The sequence below is a fragment of the Pleurodeles waltl genome, chromosome 8, assembly GCF_031143425.1.
Source record: "Pleurodeles waltl isolate 20211129_DDA chromosome 8, aPleWal1.hap1.20221129, whole genome shotgun sequence".
Classification (NCBI taxonomy): Eukaryota; Metazoa; Chordata; class Amphibia; order Caudata; family Salamandridae; genus Pleurodeles; species Pleurodeles waltl.
This window is the reverse complement of record NC_090447.1, coordinates 1,525,376,878-1,525,399,082: the sequence shown is the minus strand read 5'-3', so window position 1 is coordinate 1,525,399,082 and position 22,205 is coordinate 1,525,376,878. Positions and strand designations below refer to the sequence as shown.

The following is a 22,205-nucleotide window of genomic DNA, read 5'->3' as shown; positions in this document are numbered from 1 at the left end:
AATGCAAGAGATGTCTGCTGGAACGCCAGGCATCTCTAATTTTGGCAGGCGGAGTACCCTCACGATAGCAGGAGAAAGGTACTCTGCCATGGCAACGGTACTAACACTGTCCACTAACATTTAAATCAGGCCTATAGTGTAGAACATATTACAAGATAAGTAGTTATGATGCCTTCCACATAGTGTTCTATATGTTGCTTGTACATTTAGAGATTACAAATATTTTTGCATCCACAGACAGCAGATACGTGGGCACAAGATTGAGAGCAATGAAGAAAATGTGTTGATACTTGAAAGCTGTACGATATTCAAGAAGATCCTGAAATGACGGCAAACGGTAATTACAAATAGAAAGCACAGCAAGAATCACATACATGAAAAGACAAATCCTGCAAGAAACATCAAGTGCAATCCGGTGGCTTCAAGAGGCTGAGGACACTCATGCTGCCTGACTCAAAGCATCGAAAAAAATAACATGACGACTACACTGGTACAGTGCACACAGTATTAAAAAATGCCAGATACTACCCATCGTCTGAGATAAGCATTAGATAGGCACAACAGTGTTCCACTTACTAACATGCTAACAAACATACTGTGGTGTTAGACCGTTATAAACTGTCTTTTGGATGGACTCTACAATTTGTAGAAAAAGGTCATAGGTGTATAAAATATGAATCGTAAATTGGACATCTGAAGGTTCAACAAAAGGAGTGTGCGGCTACCTACACTGTAGCACACTATCCTAGAATATAAAGACTTAGTAACAAGGCTTCTTCTTTGTATGTTTCATAAATATTACCTGAAATTGAAGATACAGAATATAAGCTGTGAATTGTATTCTCTGCTCATACACTTTACTTTTTTTTTTAACTCAGGTTAAAGACACAACCTCTTTGCAAGCAATCCAATAACTATTCAACATTATTATTAAAAACAGAAAAGAATACATTGCTAATAGTACACATATGAAGTGAATGTTCAATTAAAGTTCGTTTTCAGCAACCACAATAGTCTGTGGGGAAAAGCATTAACAGGATTGATGCCAAAATATAACTGACCCTTTGACGGTAAACCTGAGAGAAGAAGCATGCACACAACAAACTTAAGAATAGCTTTGGTTTCTCCCCAATACTAAAGCAGCACCATCAAGCATGCATAGGGAAAAATCCATAAAGAGACAGTGAATGTGTCAAGAGTGTTCATCAACAATCACAACTAAGTGTTCACTCACAACAAAAACAGAAGAAAAACATACAGGTGCTGTGCTTGTGTGACGTTTTAATTTCTCATCATCCCCAAATTGCCATCAGCAACAACTCAATAGAAAGCATATTTATGTAAGATGAGTTTAAATGTGCCATCATCTCTACAAGGCAAATATCAAACACATACAAGAGGAAAAGCAAACACGTGCAGTGAATGTGGTAAGCACTTTACTCTCTCAGGACATCTAAATATCCATCTTCGAACACACACTGGAGAAAAGCCATACAGCTGTAATGAGTGTGGAAAAAACTTTATCTGTTCATCTACACTAAAGAGCCATGTGCGAACACACACAGGAGAAAAACCATACACCTGCTGTGAATGTGGAAAGAGCTTTGCTTTCTCAGGAAAACTTAAGCTCCATCAGCGAACCCACACCGGAGAAAAGCCTTACTGCTGTAATGAATGTGGAAAAGAATTTACTTATTTATTGTCACTAAAGACCCATCTGCTAAAACACACGGGAGAAAAACCATACATTTGCAGTGAGTGTGGAAAAAGCTATATCAAAGCAGCAAACCTAAAGGTTCATCAGCGAACACACACAGGGGAAAAACCATACATGTGCAGTGAATGTGGAAAGTGCTTTACTCAGTTACCTAATCTAAAGAAACATCAGCGAACACACACAGGGGAAAAGCCATTCACATGCAGTGAATGTGGGAGGAGTTTTACTCAAAAAGGAACCCTAATGCTTCATCAGAGAACACACACACATGAAAAACCATACACATGCAGTGAATGTGGAAAGAGGTTTCCTTTCTCCGCAGGCCTGAGATGCCACCTGCGAACACACACAGGGGAAAAACCATATTCTTGTAGTGAATGTAGCAGTAGCTTTACTGATTTATCAAAACTAAAGGTCCATCAGCGAAAACACACCGGAGAAAAACCATACTCTTGCAGTGAATGTGGGAAGAACTTTCGTCTGTCAGGAAACCTAAAGGTCCACCAGCGCACACACATAGGAGGAAAAAAACCACACACCTGCACTGAATGTGGAAAGTGCTTTACTGAGATATCTAGTCTAAAGAAACATCAGCGAACGCACACAGGGGAAAAACCATTTACATGCTGTGAATGTGGAAAAAGCTTCGCTCGAAGTGGAACCCTAGTGCTCCATCATAGAACACACACAAAGGAAAAACCATATACATGCAGCGAATGTGGAAAGAGGTTTCCTTTCCCAACAAGCTTGAAATACCATTTACGAATACACACAGGGGAAAAACCATATCCTTGTAGTGAATGTAGCAACAGCTTTAGTGAGTTATCAAAACTAAAGATCCATCAGCGAAAACACACAGGAGAAAAACCATACTCTTGCAGTGAATGTGGAAAGCGCTTTTGTCTGTCAGGAAACCTAAAGACCCATCAGCGGAAACACACAGGAGAAAAACCATACTCTTGCAGTGAATGTGGACAGAACTTTGGTCTGTCAGGAAACCTTAAGAAACACCAGCGAATACACACAAAAAATCATACACCTGCAGCAAATGTGGGAAGAGCCTTAGTAAATCAGCACATCTAAAGAGCCATCAACAAACACAGGAATTCCTTTGCACATGCAGTAAATGTAGAAATAACTTTTTTTGTTCATTTGCCTTAAAGATTTAACAGCATATGCATGCAGGAGAAAAAAAAAACACATCTCGTAAATGTGTCAATATATCCTCATATTATAAATGCCAACAGGAAGCACACAAGATAAAATATATAGGATGTGTTTCAGCCATTCAAAATTTTTTGAAGACCCCGCCTGCAATCCCGGCATGTAATCAATTGGGGAAGAGATTCCATAATTTATTGTCAATTAGTGAACACACAAAAGGGGAAATAACATTCTCCTATAATGGATGTGAGAAGAGCTTCCATTGTTTGTCATCTACCTCTCTATAAGCAAATACGCACAGTGGAAAACCCATACACCTGGATCAAATATGGGGTGAGTGTCAGTCGGTCATCAATTTATAAGTTGCTATTAGCTAATACAAACACATCCAAGAATATAATTTCAGCCGCAGTAAATGTGGAAAGAGTTTGTCACTTTTCAGCATGCAAAAGTGGAAGACTTAGTAAGAAACCATTTCTGGATCTCACTAATGTCAGCTAAGTTTTTTATTGGTGCCCTCCCTAGCCTTGGAAAAACAATAGAACACTTTGATACCACCCGCCCACGGTTGAAGATGCCTTAAGCATACTAGAAAGAGAGAGATCTCTTTGCTCCTATTGCTCAACATCTTAGTAACATTTAACATTGTTGACCATGGGGCACCTTTTCCCTCCCATCCACACACCCGCAGATGGAGGTTGCCTTCATGAATTATGTAAATGTTTAATTCCAGGTAAATTTAAATTTATAATCTTTGTTATCTTGTTTTAATTGACATTCACATGATATTGATTCATCTGTTTGGCCTCATGGTGTGCCACTATTGCTTTTTTAATAGACACAATTGTCTGTGTATTTTTGTAATTGTTTTAATATGTTTGATTTCACTTACTGTTGCTAATATTTGTCATATCTGTAAACAGCCACCCAGTTTACATTGTTTTCTGCTTTGTGAACAGATTTCACTTTAGTATAACTCAGTGGTCTCCAAACTTTTTAAAGCCGCGCCCCCCAGTTGAAAAATAAAAATCATTGGTCCCCCCTCATGATTTTTCACAATTATTTTATAAAGATGGCAATGTTTAAATATGTCCAGGTCTATTTAAACATTGCAGTTAGGTACTGTTACCTTCTTAAAAATGCAATAACATGCTTCTGCTTAAAACAAGGCCTGTTATCTGTATAATGCTTCTTTTGGCCAGAGTCTAGCGCCCCCCAACTCCCCACCCCCCCGGATCACTTGAGGCCCGCCTAAGGGGACCCACCCCCAGTTTGAAGACCTCTGGTATAGATACTGTTTTTTTTTTTTTTTTTTTTGCTTTTTTGGGCAATTCTGGTAAAAGGATTTCATTTGTATACATTTTTTCTTTTTGAAACAGCAATTTTCACTTTCATAACACTCAATCTGTAGTAAACACTCGGGCACAAGAAGGGTCTTGGAAACCTAAAAGCATTGTTTTTATTTCTGATAAACTCTGGGTGAAGCAGTACTTCATGGGTTGAACATACTGGACTGTACCAAACCTGCATGGAATGGAGACAGGAATTTAGCTTATTTTTAGGGAGTCAGAGCATGCACTTGACCAGGATAAACGCAGCACAGTGAGCTGATACTCACCCGCCAGAAGACAAACTCTTCAAACAAAGAGAGGACAACTTAAGCCGTTCTCCTGCTCTGCAGGAATGAAGGTGCGTGTCTTGCTTAAGCTGAGAGTATTTCTGGCTTTTCTTAATTGATGTGTGGTGCGTTTTCCATGGGTTAGCTGCACCAATAATGTGTTCCCTTCAATTTCAAACGTCTGTCCTGGGGGCAGCAACCTTGTAAGGAAAGGACATGGCTTTGACTAGGCCGTCTCCTTCTATGTTTCAATGGGAGCACAAAGGTCTGTCAAAATACGGATTTTTTTTCATGTCTCCTTGCTGCTTTTGCCAACAGTAATATTACTTTATTAAATTTCAAGAATAATGATCTTTTATTGATTTCTTTTTTTTCTACGATTCATTGATCCTACACCGTATTACGTTTGAGGAAGTTTGATTTTAAATTTCTCTCAATAATCTAAATTTGTGTAGAATAACTCAAATAAAAGAGAACAAACACCTTCATATCCACCACTTAAATCTAAAGTAGTTGAGACAGAAGAATCCTCACTAAATAAAATTGTGGAGGAAATCCAGGCATTTTGCAGTAATAAAGATGTCATTAGCCTAGACATTACATATTTAGAGGGATATTGATGCCCTCTCCATGATAGTCTCTGACAATGAAATTGGAATAAAAAACAATCAAATTAAAATTAATCAATTATCTTGTCTTGTTTAAAAAAGTTCTCTAACTACCAAACAACCTCTTGACCCTGAAATTTGCAACAGACTGTATAAACTCCAGATTTTTAACCTTTCAGTGTCCGCTGAGTGCCTGTAGTGCTTATGTGAAAATACTCCAATCCAAACTGTTAAACCTTAGCTTTGCAAAAAGATTTGAAGTTGAAAAGTCTCCTCCGCCACCTAGGAAAGCAAACCAGTCTAAGCCTCAACAACTTATTTACAAAGTACGTCGTCATCACCATGATAAGGAAAATTATCTAGGAAATTCTTTCTCAAATGGTGGATGGTATTAAAATCTATATATTAACCAAGACTTTGGAAATGTAATGGTAATCATTAGCAAGCAATTTACAACCCTTTGGCCTAGACTCTAGAATTAGGGTGTAAATATGGCTTGTTTGACCTTCATCCATGCAAATCTTTAATATGTATCAACAAAATCCTTCAGTAATGCCACAGACATGATTAAGATGCTTGATCAACATCATCCTATCAAGATATAGTAGATTTGTAGTTTATTTGATTCATACTGCTGGGTCCTCTGTCATACATCTATCATTTGTGGCTGGTTCCTGTGTTGCATCACCTATCCATCTTATGCTTGCCCTGCTGAGCTTCACTACTGTTGGATATGCCATTATTAATGTTTGTTTATTCTGTGATGTATGTATTATTTGTTTTTATGAGTCCTACGATACTTTTATTTCTATTTTTATCAGATACTTTTCATCTCATTCATCCTTTTGTTCTCTGATTCTTTCTCCTCCTTTCAGTTTTTTATGACTTTAAATTATCAACCTTACATTATTTCACTAAATGTCAGAGGCATCAGACATCCAATGAAGCCTAAAAAGATTAATGAGTATCTTTCTAGGCATAATGCCTATAATTGTATGATTCGGAACATGGATGTGAAAAGATTTTATCCTCCATGGTTTAAGGTTAGTTTGGAGATTTTGGGGGTTATTCCAACTTTGGAGGAGGTGGTAATCCGTCCCAAATGTGACGGATTTACCACCAGCCGTATTACGAGTTCCATAGGATATAATGGACTCGTAATACGGCTGGTGGTATATCCGTCACTTTTGGGACGGATTACCACTTCCTCCAAAGTTGGAATAACCCCCTTTGTTTCTTCTCTGGTGATAAAAAGAAAAAATGGTGTGACCCTTCCCATCTCTAAAAGACATCCTCTTCAAATTTTTCATAAACATTCCAATGCTGATGGTAGGTTTATGTAGGTTAAATTACAGATTGCTAAAATAGTTTTGCATTTAATCAATTTTTTTTATGGTTCTACGACCGATGAGCCACTTTTTTTAGACAGCTATTCTGAAATTGTTAAGCTTGTCATTGTTTCTTTAATTATACGACAAAACTTTATTTTTGGAACAGACCGGTATTGAATAGACTTTCTCTGTCTAAGTTTAAACCTTCTTGAATGTTTCTCAAAAACACAAAATGACTAGATATATTTGGTGACTTCATTTTCCCACTAGTAAAGAATTGACCTTTTTTATCAAACCCTCACTCATAATATTCCAGGATTACTTATCTAATTGTACTGTAATAGTATTTATATAGCGCTTACTACCCCTGACGAGGCATCGAAGCGCTTTTCGTCGAGTAGCACGCTACTCTGGAACCCAACAAGAATTAGTGATGGATTAGTATAGGGAAATATGAGTACAGTTTTAGTATTATTATGAGTTAATTTGAGCCGCGGATATGAGAGTTTGTTAGTTAGATTGACTGGAGTCATGGAGGGATGGAGAAGGGAGGAATCCAGAAGTGTTAATTGGGAGTATGTGGTAATAGGATTTAGGCTTGGGATGAGTAAAGGAGGATGGAGGAGGGAAGAGTCTGTGGAAGGGGTTAGGAAGATCATAATAGCAGGGTGAGATAAATGAGGGCAAATTTAGTAGGGTTGTTTGGGAGGTCATGGTAGTAAAGTGAGGTTTGGTGAGTTAGATATGGAAGCGGTGGGAAGAGCTTAGGCAGAGTTATTTAGGAGATGAAAGTAGTAGAATGGATTTGGGATTGAGTCAGAGTGGGAATGGAGGATAGATTGATAGACATGCCATATGGTGATGGGTAGATAAGTTTGATATAAGATGAGAGCAGGGATTCATAGATATCTAGTATAACAACCCACCCAGGAGCCATGCAATGACCCACAAACATGCCAAGCACAGAACAACACATATACATACATATATATATATGCACACACATATATATGCACATACATATACATATTTAAAACCATGAGTAAATATACTTAAACAGGTATAAAGAGTGTGTGTGTAGTTTATTGTTATGACATAGTAGCGATACATATTTTCTAAAGAACTATGCATAGCTAGAATATACACATAATCAGAAAAAAATATTTGTCAACATAGGCATATGCAGTCCATAGTTGTTTGAATATGGTGGTTATGAAGGAAAGAGCCAACTCTTGAGTAGTTTTCTGAAGACAAGAAAGTTATTTGTGGCTCTTATAGTTGGGGGTAATGAATTCCATAGTTTGGCTGCTTGAACGGAGAAGGATGTATCACCTGTAGTCTTTTTCTTGTATGGTGGTGTTCTAAGGTGGGGTACCAATCTTGAGCGGAGGTTTCTTTGTTGAATGTATTTGGTTATTTTGCTTCTGATAAAAAGCAGTCCTGTTCCATGTATAGCTTTGTGGGTGATACAAAGCAGCTTCAAAGTGCATCTTCTGGCAACGGGTAACCAGTGTAGTGCTCTCAAGGCAGGGGAGATGTTGGCTTGTGGCTCTACATGTAATAGTAGCTTGGCTGCAGAGTTCTGAATACGTTGTAGTTTTTTCATAATAGATAGAGATGATCCATGGTAGAAGCCATTGGCATAATCCAGTTTGGATAGTACAAGCGAGATGGTAGCTTGCACTTTGTGTGGGAATCCGAGGTGTGGGAAGATGCGTTGTACAGTCTTCAAGGTGATGAAGCTTGTTCGTGCTAATTTGTCGTCTTGGGCATTCATAGTTAACTTGGAGTCCATGGTGATTCCAAGGTTTTTAACTTCCTTGGATAATTGAGGAGGTCATCCGAGATCGTCAGGCCAGGCGCACACTGGGTCATAACTTTTCCAGTCACCACATATGTATATTTCTGTTTTGGAGATATTTAGTTTGAGATGGCTCCAGGTCATCCACTGATCAACGGCTCTGAGGCAACTGAAGATTTCTGAGTTTTCAATATGTTCGATGGCATCTGTCGCTGTAGATACACATGGTATGCATGAGCTCGCCATCTGGTGTTGGGTCGGAGTGTTACAAGTTGTTTTTCTTCGAAGAAGTGTTTTCGAGTCACGGGACCGAGTGACTCCTCCTTCTGTGCTCATTGCGCATGGGCGTCGACTCCATCTTCGATTGTTTTCTTTCCGCCATCGGGTTCGGACGTGTTCCTGTCGCTCCGAGTTTCGGAACGGAAAGATAGCTGAAAACGGAAGATTTTCGACGGTATCGTTGCGATACGGTTCGAGATAGACACATACGACGACGCGTTGAACATCAAAGCGCTTCAGTGCCCTTCGGGGTACATTTCGGCACCCCTTCGGGGCCTAGTCGGCCCGACCGCGTGGAGAACAACGCCGATGGAACGGACCCCGTTTCGATTCTGCCCCGAATGCCACAACAAATATCCTTATACGGACCTACACTCGGTCTGTAACCTGTGCCTGTCACCCGAGCACAGCGAAGAATCCTGTGAGGCCTGTCGGGCGTTCCGGTCCCGAAAAACTCTGCGCGACCGTCGAGCGAGAAGACTGCAGATGGCGTCCACGCCAAAAGATCGTCGACAGTTCGAGACAGAAGAGGAACAGGAGGAATCCTTTTCCATCCAGGATTCAGACTCCGACGAGCTAGACTCTACAAAAACTGTGAGTAAGACGTCGAGATCAGACCTTAAAAAAGGAAAGAAGGCCCAGGGGACGCCACTGCCAACCGGCCATGGCTCCACCCAAATTCTCGGTGACCAACAATCGGCACCGAAAAAGGCCCATTCAGTGTCGAGATCGTCCGACTCCGGTCGAGACACCCGCACGCAGCCTCCTCGGGACCGAGAGAGAGCTAAACAGAAGCATCGACACCGAGAGTTCGGTGTCGACACGGATCGACGCCGAGACAGTGGCGCCGAAGACCATAGAGGCCAAGAATTTTCGGCACAGAAAAAGAGGAAGGTTACCTCGGAGCCGAAAAAACAATCGACAGGGTTTTCGGAGCCGAAAAAAGCGACATCAGACCCTGTTTCTGGCTCCTATACTGAAGAGCATTCTATGTCTTCTCAAATGAAGAAACATAGATTTGAACAAGAACTGCAATCCACTGACGTGGATCACACGCAAAAGCGTATCTTTATTCAGCAGGGGACTGGGAAGATCAGTACCCTTCCACCTGTCAAACGAAAGAGAACGCTTCAGTTTACTTCTCAGCAACAAACAGCACAAAAGGTAACACCTCCTCCCTCACCTCCACCTGTAACTCCGGCTTCGCCAACTTACACCCCGTCACATTCGCCAGCTCACACCGCCATGAGCCACGATGACCAAGATCAGGATGCGTGGGACTTGTACGACGCACCAGTGTCTGATAACAGCCCAGACACATACCCAACTAGGCCATCACCACCGGAAGACAGCACAGCCTACTCACAAGTGGTGGCTAGAGCAGCACTATTCCATAATGTGGAACTCCACTCAGAACAAGTAGAGGATGATTTTTTATTTAACACCCTCTCTTCAACCCACAGCTCCTACCAAAGCCTGCCGATGCTCCCAGGCATGCTACGCCATGCAAAGGACATTTTCAAGGAGCCAGTTAAAAGTAGGGCAGTGACGCCTAGGGTGGACAAAAAGTATAAGGCGCCTCCTACGGACCCTGTATTCATCACCTCTCAGCTGCCACCAGATTCTGTGGTGGTAGGGGCTGCCAGAAAACGGGCAAATTCACACACTTCTGGGGATGCACCTCCCCCAGATAAAGAAAGCAGGAAGTTCGATGCAGCCGGGAAGAGGGTTGCTGTCCAAGCAGCAAACCAGTGGCGCATCGCAAATTCACAAGCGCTGCTAGCGCGATACGACAGAGCCCACTGGGATGAGATGCAGCATCTCATTGAACATCTCCCAAAAGATCTGCAAAAAAGAGCAAAACAGGTTGTTGAGGAGGGTCAAAACATTTCCAACAATCAAATACGCTCCTCCATGGATGCAGCAGACACAGCCGCGAGGACCATTAATACGTCGGTTACCATCCGTAGGCACGCATGGCTCAGAACGTCTGGATTCAAGCCAGAAATTCAGCAGGCAGTGCTTAACATGCCAGTCAACGAAAAACTTCTGTTCGGTCCGGAGGTCGACACAGCCATAGAAAAGCTCAAGAAGGACACTGACACTGCCAAGGCCATGGGCGCACTCTACTCCCCGCAGAGCAGAGGATCTTATAACACCTTCCGCAAAACACCTTTTAGAGGAGGGTTTCGGGGTCAGGCCACACAAGCTAGCACCTCACAGTCCGCACCGCCCACCTACCAGGGACAGTACAGGGGAGGTTTTCGGGGCCAGTATAGAGGGGGGCAATTCCCTAGGAATAGAGGAAGATTTCAAAGCCCCAAAACCACTACCAACAAGCAGTGACTCACACGTCACTCACCCCTCCCACACAACACCAGTGGGGGGGAGGATACGTCAATATTACGAAGCATGGGACAAAATAACTACAGACACATGGGTCCTAGCAATTATCCAACATGGTTATTGCATAGAATTCCTGCAATTCCCCCCAGACATACCACCAAAATCACAAAATTTATCAAAATACCATTCACAGCTTCTAGAGATAGAAGTTCAAGCACTACTGCAAAAAAATGCAATAGAATTAGTACCAAGCACACAAATAAACACAGGAGTTTATTCACTGTACTTCTTGATACCAAAAAAGGACGAAACACTGAGACCAATTCTAGACCTCAGAGTAGTAAACACATTCATCAAATCAGACCACTTTCACATGGTCACACTACAAGAAGTGTTACCATTGCTCAAAAAACACAACTACATGACAACCCTAGACCTCAAGGACGCATATTTCCATATACCAATACATCAATCACACAGGAAATATCTAAGGTTTGTATTCAAAGGAATACATTACCAATTCAAAGTATTGCCTTTTGGTTTAACAACCGCTCCAAGAGTATTCACAAAATGCCTAGCAGTAGTCGCTGCACACATCAGAAGGCAGCAAATACATGTGTTCCCGTATCTAGACGACTGGCTAATCAAAACCAGTTCGCTCACACAATGCTCAAACCACACAAATCAAGTCATACAAACCCTCTACAAACTAGGGTTCACCGTCAACTTTGCAAAATCAAACATTCTGCCAAGCAAAGTACAGCAATATCTAGGAGCCATAATAGACACGACAAAAGGAGTAGCAACGCCAACCCCACAAAGGATCCACAATTTCAACAGAGTCATTCAACACATGTCTCCAAACCAAACAATACAAGCAAGAACAATACTACAGCTCCTAGGCATGATGTCCTCATGCATAGCCATTGTCCCAAACGCAAGACTGCACATGAGGCCCTTACAACAGTGCCTAGCCTCACAGTGGTCTCAAGCACAGGGTCACCTTCTAGATCTGGTGTTGCTAGACCGCCAAACTTACCTCTCGCTTCTATGGTGGAACAGTATAAATTTAAACATAGGGCGGCCTTTCCAAGACCCAGTGCCACAGTACGTAATAACAACAGATGCTTCCATGACAGGGTGGGGAGCACATCTCAATCAACACAACATAAGAGGACAATGGAACATACATCAAACAAAACTGCATATAAATCATCTAGAATTATTAGCAGTTTTTCAAGCACTAAAAGCTTTCCAACCAATCGTAACCCACAAATACATCCTTGTCAAAACAGACAACATGACAACGATGTATTATCTCAACAAACAAGGAGGAACTCATTCAACGCAGTTAAGCTTGTTAGCTCAAAAAATATGGAAGTGGGCAATCCACCATCAAATTGGTCTAATAGCACAGTTTATTCCGGGGATCCAGAATCAGCTGGCAGACAATCTCTCTCGAGATCACCAGCAAGTCCACGAATGGGAAATCCACCCACAGATTCTGAACACCTACTTCACACTCTGGGGAACACCACAAATAGACTTATTTGCAACAAAAGAGAACGCAAAATGCCAAAACTTCGCGTCCAGATACCAACACAAGCAATCCCAAGGCAATGCCCTATGGATGAACTGGTCAGGAATATTTGCTTACGCTTTTCCTCCTCTCCCTCTCCTTCCTTACCTAGTAAACAAATTGAGTCAAAACAAACTCAAACTCATTTTAATAGCACCAACGTGGGCAAGACAACCCTGGTACACAACACTGCTAGATCTGTCTGTAGTACCACACATCAAACTACCCAACAAACCAGATCTGTTAACGCAACACAACCAACAGATCAGACACCCAGACCCAGCATCGCTGAATCTAGCAATCTGGCTCCTGAAATCCTAGAATTCGGACACTTACAACTTAGCCAAGAGTGTATGGAAGTCATAAAGCAGGCCAGAAGGCCATCCACTAGACACTGCTACGCAAGTAAGTGGAAAAGATTTGTTTGGTACTGCCATCATAATCAGATACAACCGCTAGATGCAACTCCAAAACATATAGTAAATTACTTGCTCCATTTACAAAAAGCAAAGCTAGCCTTCTCTTCTATTAAAATACACCTTGCAGCAATATCTGCATACCTGCAAACTACCTATTCAACTTCCTTGTATAGGATACCAGTTATCAAAGCATTTATAGAAGGGCTTAAAAGAATTATACCACCAAGAACACCACCTGTTCCTTCATGGAACCTAAACGTGGTTCTAACAAGACTCATGGGCCCACCTTTCGAACCCATGCACTCTTGCGGAATACAATTCCTAACCTGGAAAGTTGCCTTTCTCATCGCCATTACATCTCTAAGAAGAGTAAGTGAAATTCAAGCGTTCACAACACAAGAGCCTTTTATACAAATACATAAAAATAAGGTCGTCCTACGACCTAATCCAAAATTTTTACCAAAAGTTATTTCACCATTCCATCTAAATCAAACGGTAGAACTACCAGTATTTTTCCCACAGCCAGATTCTGTGGCTGAAAGAGCACTACATACATTAGATGTCAAAAGAGCATTAATGTACTACATTGACAGAACAAAGAACATCAGAAAAACTAAACAGCTATTTATTGCATTCCAAAAACCTCATGCAGGTAACCCAATATCAAAACAAGGTATAGCCAGATGGATAGTTAAATGCATCCAAATCTGCTACCTTAAAGCAAAAAGACAACTGCCCATTACTCCCAGGGCACATTCAACAAGGAAAAAAGGTGCTTCAATGGCCTTTTTAGGAAACATCCCAATGCAGGAAATATGTAAGGCAGCCACTTGGTCTACGCCTCACACATTCACCAAACACTACTGTATAGATGTGCTATCCGCACAACAAGCTACAGTAGGTCAAGCTGTATTAAGAACTCTATTTCAGACAACTTCTACTCCTACAGGCTAAACCACCGCTTATGGGGAACTAACTGCTTACTAGTCTATGCATACCATGTGTATCTACAGCGACAGATGCCATCGAACTGAAAATGTCACTTACCCAGTGTACATCTGTTCGTGGCATCAGTCGCTGAGATTCACATGGACCCACCCACCTCCCCGGAAGCCTGTAGCAGTTCAGAAGTTACCTTCAATTTTGTACATTTGTATATATATTACTTAATCCTTTAATAGGTACATACTTACATTTTTCATTGCGCGGGCACTATTACTATAGTACAACTCCTACCTCACCCTCTGCGGGGAAAACAATCGAAGATGGAGTCGACGCCCATGCGCAATGAGCACAGAAGGAGGAGTCACTCGGTCCCGTGACTCGAAAACACTTCTTCGAAGAAAAACAACTTGTAACACTCCGACCCAACACCAGATGGCGAGCTCATGCATACCATGTGAATCTCAGCGACTGATGCCACGAACAGATGTACACTGGGTAAGTGACATTTTCATTTTGGGTCATTCTAATTTAAGTAGTATTTGTGTGTCATCTGCATAGTTGTAGCATGTGAGATAAAAATCATTGATCAGTTCTGGTAATGATATCATGTAGATGTTGAAAAGCAAAGGTGAGATGATTGATCATTGGGGGACCCCTGCTTTTGTGAGGTAGGGTTTGGATGAGAAGGGGGGCGAATAGATGATATTCGATCTTTTTTGAAGATAGGATGTAATCCTGTCAAGAGCAGTCCCTTGTATGCCGGCTTCGTGGAGTCTTTGAATTAGGGTGTCATAGTCAACCGTATCAAAGGCAGCCGAGAAGTCCAAGAGAAGTAGTGCAGCAACTCCATTGCGGTCAACTGTGTTTTTAAGATCATCCCAGATTGCTGTGAGTGCCGATTCAGTGCCTCTTCCTGGGCGGAGTCCAGTTTGGAAGTCTGAGAGTATTGAATTGTTTTCAATGAATTGTGACATCTGGGCAAATGCTGCTCTTTCTATCAGTTTGCCCAGGAAAGGTCCAGTTGTGATTGGTCTGTAGTTGTTGGGGTCCTGGGGGTCTAGATTTGTTTTCTTTAATAACGGTCGTATGTATGCCTTTTACAGGTCTACAGGAAAAGTTCCTGTAGTTAAAGAGTTGTTGATAATTCTTCTTACAGGTGTGGCAGCAGAAGTAGATAAAAGAATGTTCTTGACGATTTGTGGTAGACAAGGGTCAGAAGGGCAACCAGAAGGCCTGCTTGCTTTGACCAAATCCATAAATTCACCTTGTGATATTTGTTGGAAGGACTGTAGAGGCTGGGTTGGTTTATTCTTAGAGGGTATTTTAGGAAAGGGGTTGGTGCTTGATAGTTTTCTTCTGTTTTAAACAGGAGGCCAATGTGTCTGCCTTGGTTGTGTAATGAGTTGCCAGTTTGTTTGTGAGATCTTGAGTAGTGGGATGACTTCCTTCCATGCATGTAGGTTTTCGAAATTCATTGAGAAATTTATAAAATTCCTTGGTTGTAGATTTAGCATTTTGAATTCTGTCTGAGTAGTACGTTTAAAAAAAAAAAAATTAAGCTTTTTTTTGATTGATGATTCGTATATTCTGTTAAGTTTCTGTAGCTGCAGTTTGTCTTGACTGTTGTTTGTTTTGAGCCAGGTCCGCTGCAACTTTCTGATTTGTTGCTTTATCTTTTTAAGTTGTGTGTTTCTCTAATGGCATTTTGAAGTTTAGGCCAATCAATCTTCTGTCCCAAGATACATGCCATTGATATTTAAGACCATGCCATGATATATTTTAATTAAAATAGACCGACTCTAGCTCCATAAACCCAGCTGAAAATGAATGTTCAAATTCCTCTCAAAGATGAATGCAAACACAAATTAATACATTATTTTAAACACTTTTTTTTTTTACCATTGATGCAGACCATATTACCTCTAATGTACCTAGGTTGGATATGTTCAAGCCTTATAATAGAGGTTTAACTATCTCTGTTGTGGTTAATGATAACAAGCTTTTCCGCTCATAAATAAGTAATTTATGAAAGGAGTCTCCTAAATAAGAAAGATTATTTATCTCCTCAAATAGTATACATATTAAACACTACTACAAAAATTAAGATACAAATATAACTCAGTGCTTGGCAAACGTACGGGTATACAAATATCAAACAATAAAGCAAACTTTTTCAAGCCAATAGATCTGGGAAACTTCTTGCTCATTGTTTGCATAATGAACATGATAAACTTCCAACACCTGCTATTTACTCCGATTTCGGGCAGGGGTTGATATCTTTCGAGAATATTTTAGCTGAATTTCCAAAATAATATTCTAAATAATATTACAAACCTGATGTGTTTGACTCTAAAATAATTGAGGAATTTTTGTTGTCATGTCATTACTCAAGACAAAAAAAGGTTCTTTAGATGTCCTCATTTCCCACTTCAAAATGCTAGCTTCCATTGCTTCACTTAATTCTGAAAAATGTCCTGGCCCAGATCCTGCTGAGTTCTATAAAACCTTCACTGCATAATTGGAATCCTATATTCTTACACGTTTCGCAGATTTTCCACAATGTGCGGCTTTTCTGAAGCCTTGATTGTAGTTTTTCATAAGACAAATAAAGATCCCACAATTGTTTCCAATTACAGACTAATATAGTTAATCAGGATTGTAAAACCCATGCCAAATTTCTTGTTGCTTCAATATCTAACGTACCTGGTCAGCTAATTCACACTGGTCACGTTGGTTTTATGAAAAAAACAAATTATCTGTGCATAACAGACTGTTTTTTCATAACCGTTCATCTGTATCTAGTACGGACCCACCATCAGGCCTACTTGCAGTAGATGCAGGTAAAAAACAGTTGATAACATCAATATTTTTATTTCATGGTATAGTGCTGTCATTTTGTCAGCCTTTTAATAACATGATCAGAGCGCATTATATTTCTCCTACAGCTAAATTCTTATTTAATGGTCATATTTCTACCTCCTATTGGCTATTGAACTTCTATTTAACCTTATTTGGAACTGTTTGCATAATAAAGGTATTAGACTTGGCAACACTACTGTTAAGACCTCAGCATGTGTGGATGATGATCTGTTATTTATTTCTGATCCAGGTATATTAATCCTGATAATACAGGACGAATTGAAAATTACTTAGTAGTTTCAGGTTATACCCTTAATGTAAATAGGATAGCATTGTTTCTATAACTGAATGATGCACATCAAATGTGATTTAACAATATAATAGAGTCTGATGTACACATAAACTGAAATATCTCGGTATCCCTTTGGCAAATAATTTACAGCATACTTAGGAACTTAAACATGAAAGTGTTATTCAGAAGTTAAAATAGGAAACTGATCTTTCTTAATCTATCTTAGTGGGGGACATTTAGTCAATTAAAATGTGAGGGTGTACCCCAGATATTATATGTACTACCTATGTTGCCTCTTTATGTCCTGTTAACCTTTTATAAAAGGTTGAAGTAAAATCTATCCAACTTATTTGGACTCCTCAGTAAGAAAGTTATTTGAAACTCCAACATGACACTAACAATGCTGATTTGAGAGTATCTAAATTTTAGTATTACCACACCACCTTTATTGAATGACAGAGTTCCTCTTTGGTTTCAAAATACTGCTTTAACATCTACCGCAATTAATCTTGAAGATCTAACTAATCATTTTTCCCTACGTTCAGTTTTAACTGTCTCCAATAGAAAATCTTTTAACAACAATCTCCAATTATTAGAGCCACAAAACTAGTTTCTTATTGTATGATGAATTATTAAACATTCAAAATAGACCTCTTTATGGTTAAATCTCTGTTAAACTTCACCATAACATAAATTAGTGCAAAAAAATATATAGATCCTAGATTTTTTTACTTGCCTGCTATACATCACGGTAATGAGGTTTTAATCATTCACTTCTTTACTTAAGTTTTTTCTACCTACCTCTGAATTCCCTAAATTTAGTAATCTAGGCATCGCCATCCTTTGTTTCATAACGCTATTCCAGTTGCTATGTTATCTAAAATAGAATTGTCTTTAAATATTTTGTATTGCTATGGTCATGTTACATTAAATGTATACAATAAAATACTATCCCAGTTTGCTTATATCAAGAAAAATCTCCTCATTGTACTGTGTATGGACTTCTGTTAGTCTGTTCAAAGCTAAACCACTGGAGAGTCCCATTTGCTATCATTATCATGTTGCTAATGGTTCTTTAAAGTATTTATTATTTTACTGCTGTCTTATGTCTGATTGTTGGTCTGGTGTATGGGGTATTACTTTTAAAATATCAATATTGCTAATAAATTGTCATATTCTATGGAAATCACTTGCCCTTTCTTCCTCTATATCCGTCACTAATCTGACATTATTTAATTTATTTGGGGATTAACTCTATTATGTCTAATTGTAAAGATGCTAATTTATTGTATACACATACCTGGTGATCATGTATGATATTTACAAGGCAAGGTAATAGAATATCTTCTCATCCTACTCTTACATTCCATAAATATGAAATTTTGTGGAGACTTCTGAACTATGTTTTTCAAAATGTATAATATTCCATAGGTATTAACCTTGTTTTTATCTAAATTATAATTTGTATTACTAATACTGTAATTTTTATAACTATCTTATTGTATTTTGATATAATATGTACACTGATGTGATGTTTTTTGCATGTTTATTTTACTGTTTAATTACAAAATCGCAATAAAATATTTTGATGGCGAAATGTATTTTTTTTTTTTTTTTACAAACGTAGTACATTATGAAAAGCTGTACATAATGTACACCACTTCTTTCCCTAAGCATAATCCTTTCTTTTAAAAAAACACTAAACTAAATTTAGAAGCAATCATCAAAAATCCCACAAACTCCTATGTTAACTTGATGCTATCTAATCGCCATTGACAACGATTTGAATGATTCACATGAGGGTCTACTATGGAGATCATGCATACAGCCTGCCACACTCGAGACCCACCGTACCATATATGGCATCAGTGAAGGCCAAGTATAATATACAAATAGTTTCTCTTTCTTTCATTGTATTTGTTTGGTTAAAAAAGCTACTTTATTCTGGGAATATGTTCATGGTAAAAAGGACTTACTGTGAAATACTTCTTTAGAAACTAATGTTAAATGAAAGTTCCTAATCATGTTAATAAATAGAACAGTATCTAAGTTGCTGCACAGCGTGTAATATGTTGTTTATGGGCGGAGGTGGGCCATGACTCTTGAGTAGCGAAGCCCCGAGTGTGTCCCCGCCCATCCAGCATCAATGGCAATAAATTGCACATTACTGTAAACAGATTTGCATTTTTATGGTTTACCATGCTGTATTTTCATGTGCAGTAGTGGTATTAGCAAAGTTATGTAACCATAATCAAAGCATAATAGTTAAGTCTGTGCACAGAGAAAGAATGACCATAAATAGGCCTCGTTTGCAGGGTCAGTTTGATTAATTTTGCACAGTGATTCTAAAATCAAATCTTTGAAACATCAGGTTTTGAAAAGTCAGAAAAGTGTTATGTTACCAGCCCTGCAGGTTTAATGACTTAAATGATCTACTCAACCTTACTGTAATGCGCTTCACCCATAAATTTGTCTCAAGTTGTACGATTATGCGCAAATATTTTATTCCACCGAGTCACCTTTTTCTTCATTATCACACATAAGAGCATTATCAAGTATGTAAGTTCAGCATGTGTGCTGTACAAAAACGCATTTATTTGATTTAACAGACTAAAAGTTTGCTCCAGGTATAATACAATTTGAGCCCACATATAGGGTACACATGGCCCTGGCTTGTCTCTTGGTTCACTAGTAGCATTGCCGTCAAAATGAGGCAGGAATGTTTCTCAGTTCATATTTAAAAATACTACCTTTTAATAAATATATTACTACAGCAAGATATGGTAGCACAGTGTTGTTTATAGAAGACATTGTCCATTGAAATGGCCACAAACCTTCCTTTTGCGTGTAGTTTTACTGATAAGACGATATAACGTACAAACAACTATGTATGAAACACAGGCTTCAGCAAATATGTATTGCTTACACATCCCCAATTAAAATATTGTGATTTGTTTTGATTCTATGAAAATCTTTGTTTCCATATCACTTCAGAATTACAAAAAAGTGTTTTCCAAATTACTGAAATAGGTTTTGCAACAGTAATACAGTTTGCTTACAAGTTTTTTTTAAATGTTGTGTGCCCAGTAGGTTTGTCACGGTACACTTACAATATCTTCTAAATTTGCAGTCCGAGAACGAAAAGTAAACACCAATCTCCAGGATAAATAAGCAGCAATTTGTTAGAAGACATAAGGTGACATTTGACCTCTGTCTTTGAAAACACAGCAACTGTGGCAAGATAAAAACAAGATTTGAAGACATCTTTATTCCTCATTCGCTTCCTGAATTAATAGAATTCTTGTTCTTTGCCAGCTTCAGCTCTCTCACTGGACCAGGCCAGTAGGCTCTAAAAATAGCTCACCCTGAATAAATCTGACTCCCTGTGGTGAGTGGGCTAGTAGATGTCACGAAACCTAGGCATTAAGCATTACTTCCTCAGTGCAATAAAACTAGTGTGGCCACATACTTTAGATAGCTGTGCCACATAATTTAGTCTTCCATTGCCCCCATAACCCAGTTGCCCCGATAATGTTAAAACTTTGCATGCAGAGTGGTCTAGGATATGTTGATAAAACTAATATTTCACAGCGGAAAAATGAAATATTTTCAATATTTCCTGGTTCCCTTTGAGTTTTAATAGCACTGCATTTTTGCAGTAAAAACACTCAAACATTTGAGATCTGTAGTGATAAAACTTTTTATTGATATAAAAGTTGAAACTAACACTTGCAGCATACGATGAAAGTGAGTATGTACTTAAGGTTATACTTTGGGATCTATTCTAAATTTGTAGATGTTATTTACATTGTAGGGATTCTTAACATGAACAAAATCAACTTACTTTAGGAAATGCAGCTTCGGGGCTTAGTGTCAAATATACAAAGCCATTTTCAGTTGTAAACCCTGTGAGTCACAAAATCACAGGATTTGCAACAGTATTTTGGGTTCCTACTATATACTAAAACCCACTTGATGATTTGGAAAAGCCTTTCCGAATTGCAAACTAGGTTTAATGACTCATTCTGAATTACAAATTGGAAGGGGCTTGTGTCTGAGTCGCAGTGAGCGGTTTCAGTGATTTGTGGCCTTAATTTGGTTGTCAACCATTGAAAAGTTATTGTCTCTTGAAAGAAGAAGTAAAGGATTGGGAAAGGAGAACCTTTCCCCATTAGACAGCTTCCCCTTTGGGAATAATGTTGGGCAAGAGGGTGACTCGGAGGCCGGGGGAGGGATACCAGTCCCACCCGTATTGGTAGAGTACCTGGTGCAGATTCCAATATCCATGGAAAACCGACTCCAGCGTTATCTTGACCAGTAGCACGGTACGCAATTACTAAAGTGCAACCGGTCCTTATACAGCCTGACCGTACCAGTTCCTCGAAGGTGGAAACACCACCAGAGGCTTCATTGAAGAAAAGGATGCTATTCTCCCCCTCAGTACAAGGACAATTTTGTTTCAAGGATGCCCCATCAACTATCTGCACAGCAAGTGACATCACATCCTTATCTCCTCCAGCATCCCAAGATGTACCTAAAGGCGGACGCAGTGCAGGCATACAGTGAGCATGCCAAAGTCCCTCCATTTGCTACCCACCCGATTCATCTATACCCTCATCTTCGGCTGCTGCTCGCCGCGCTTCACCACATAATGCTGTGGGAACATTCTCCCGTGTCCTGCAAACTGTCTTGCACTCTCCCACACCCCCTTTGCACCTTTCCCGTTTTAGCAGCATCCAACACCCACACACTCGCAACGACCAGCCACACAGCACACCATCCACACACATGCATGCTCCTATGCACCTGTTGACTCACTAAGCATGAAACCGAGACCTGGGACCTGCTAGAGACATCAACACACCTGTTCCATCTCCATCTATAAGATCACCAGGCAGATGGACAGCACAGTTGGGAATAGCCATCATTACAAGGACACACCCTCCAACAACATGCAACACCTCAATTCAAACGCCGCGCCCCAGCCAGCCTCGCCCTCAGTGGCACTCTCATCTGTCAGGACCATGAACCCACTTCACGACACTACTGCGGCACAGCCAGCCTTCGCCCTCCTTGGAGACCTGTACTTCAGCTGGCAGACCCTGCAGAGGCAGCACCCCCGCCCCGTCACCTGAAGCCCACGCTGTCCTCATCCCACAGCAACGCTGCCAGGCCAGGCCAGGCCAGCCTGCTGAAACTGGACCAGTATCATGAGGGAGACTGGAGCGCCACGCCTCTCAGCTCCGT

General features: G+C 40.0%; 1 protein-coding gene across 1 annotated transcript in view; it reads left to right on the top strand.

Moving 5' to 3' along the window:
- The first annotated feature begins 343 nt into the window (after positions 1-343).
- LOC138248911 (zinc finger protein 850-like) overlaps positions 344-22,205 on the top strand; it is a 79,588-nt gene continuing 57,726 nt past the window's right edge. Inside the window, exon 1 of the mRNA XM_069202893.1 lies at positions 344-2,702. Coding sequence (XP_069058994.1) covers positions 1,346-2,702 — 1,357 coding nt within the window. The 5' untranslated portion in view covers positions 344-1,345. The remainder of the gene's footprint in view (positions 2,703-22,205) is intronic.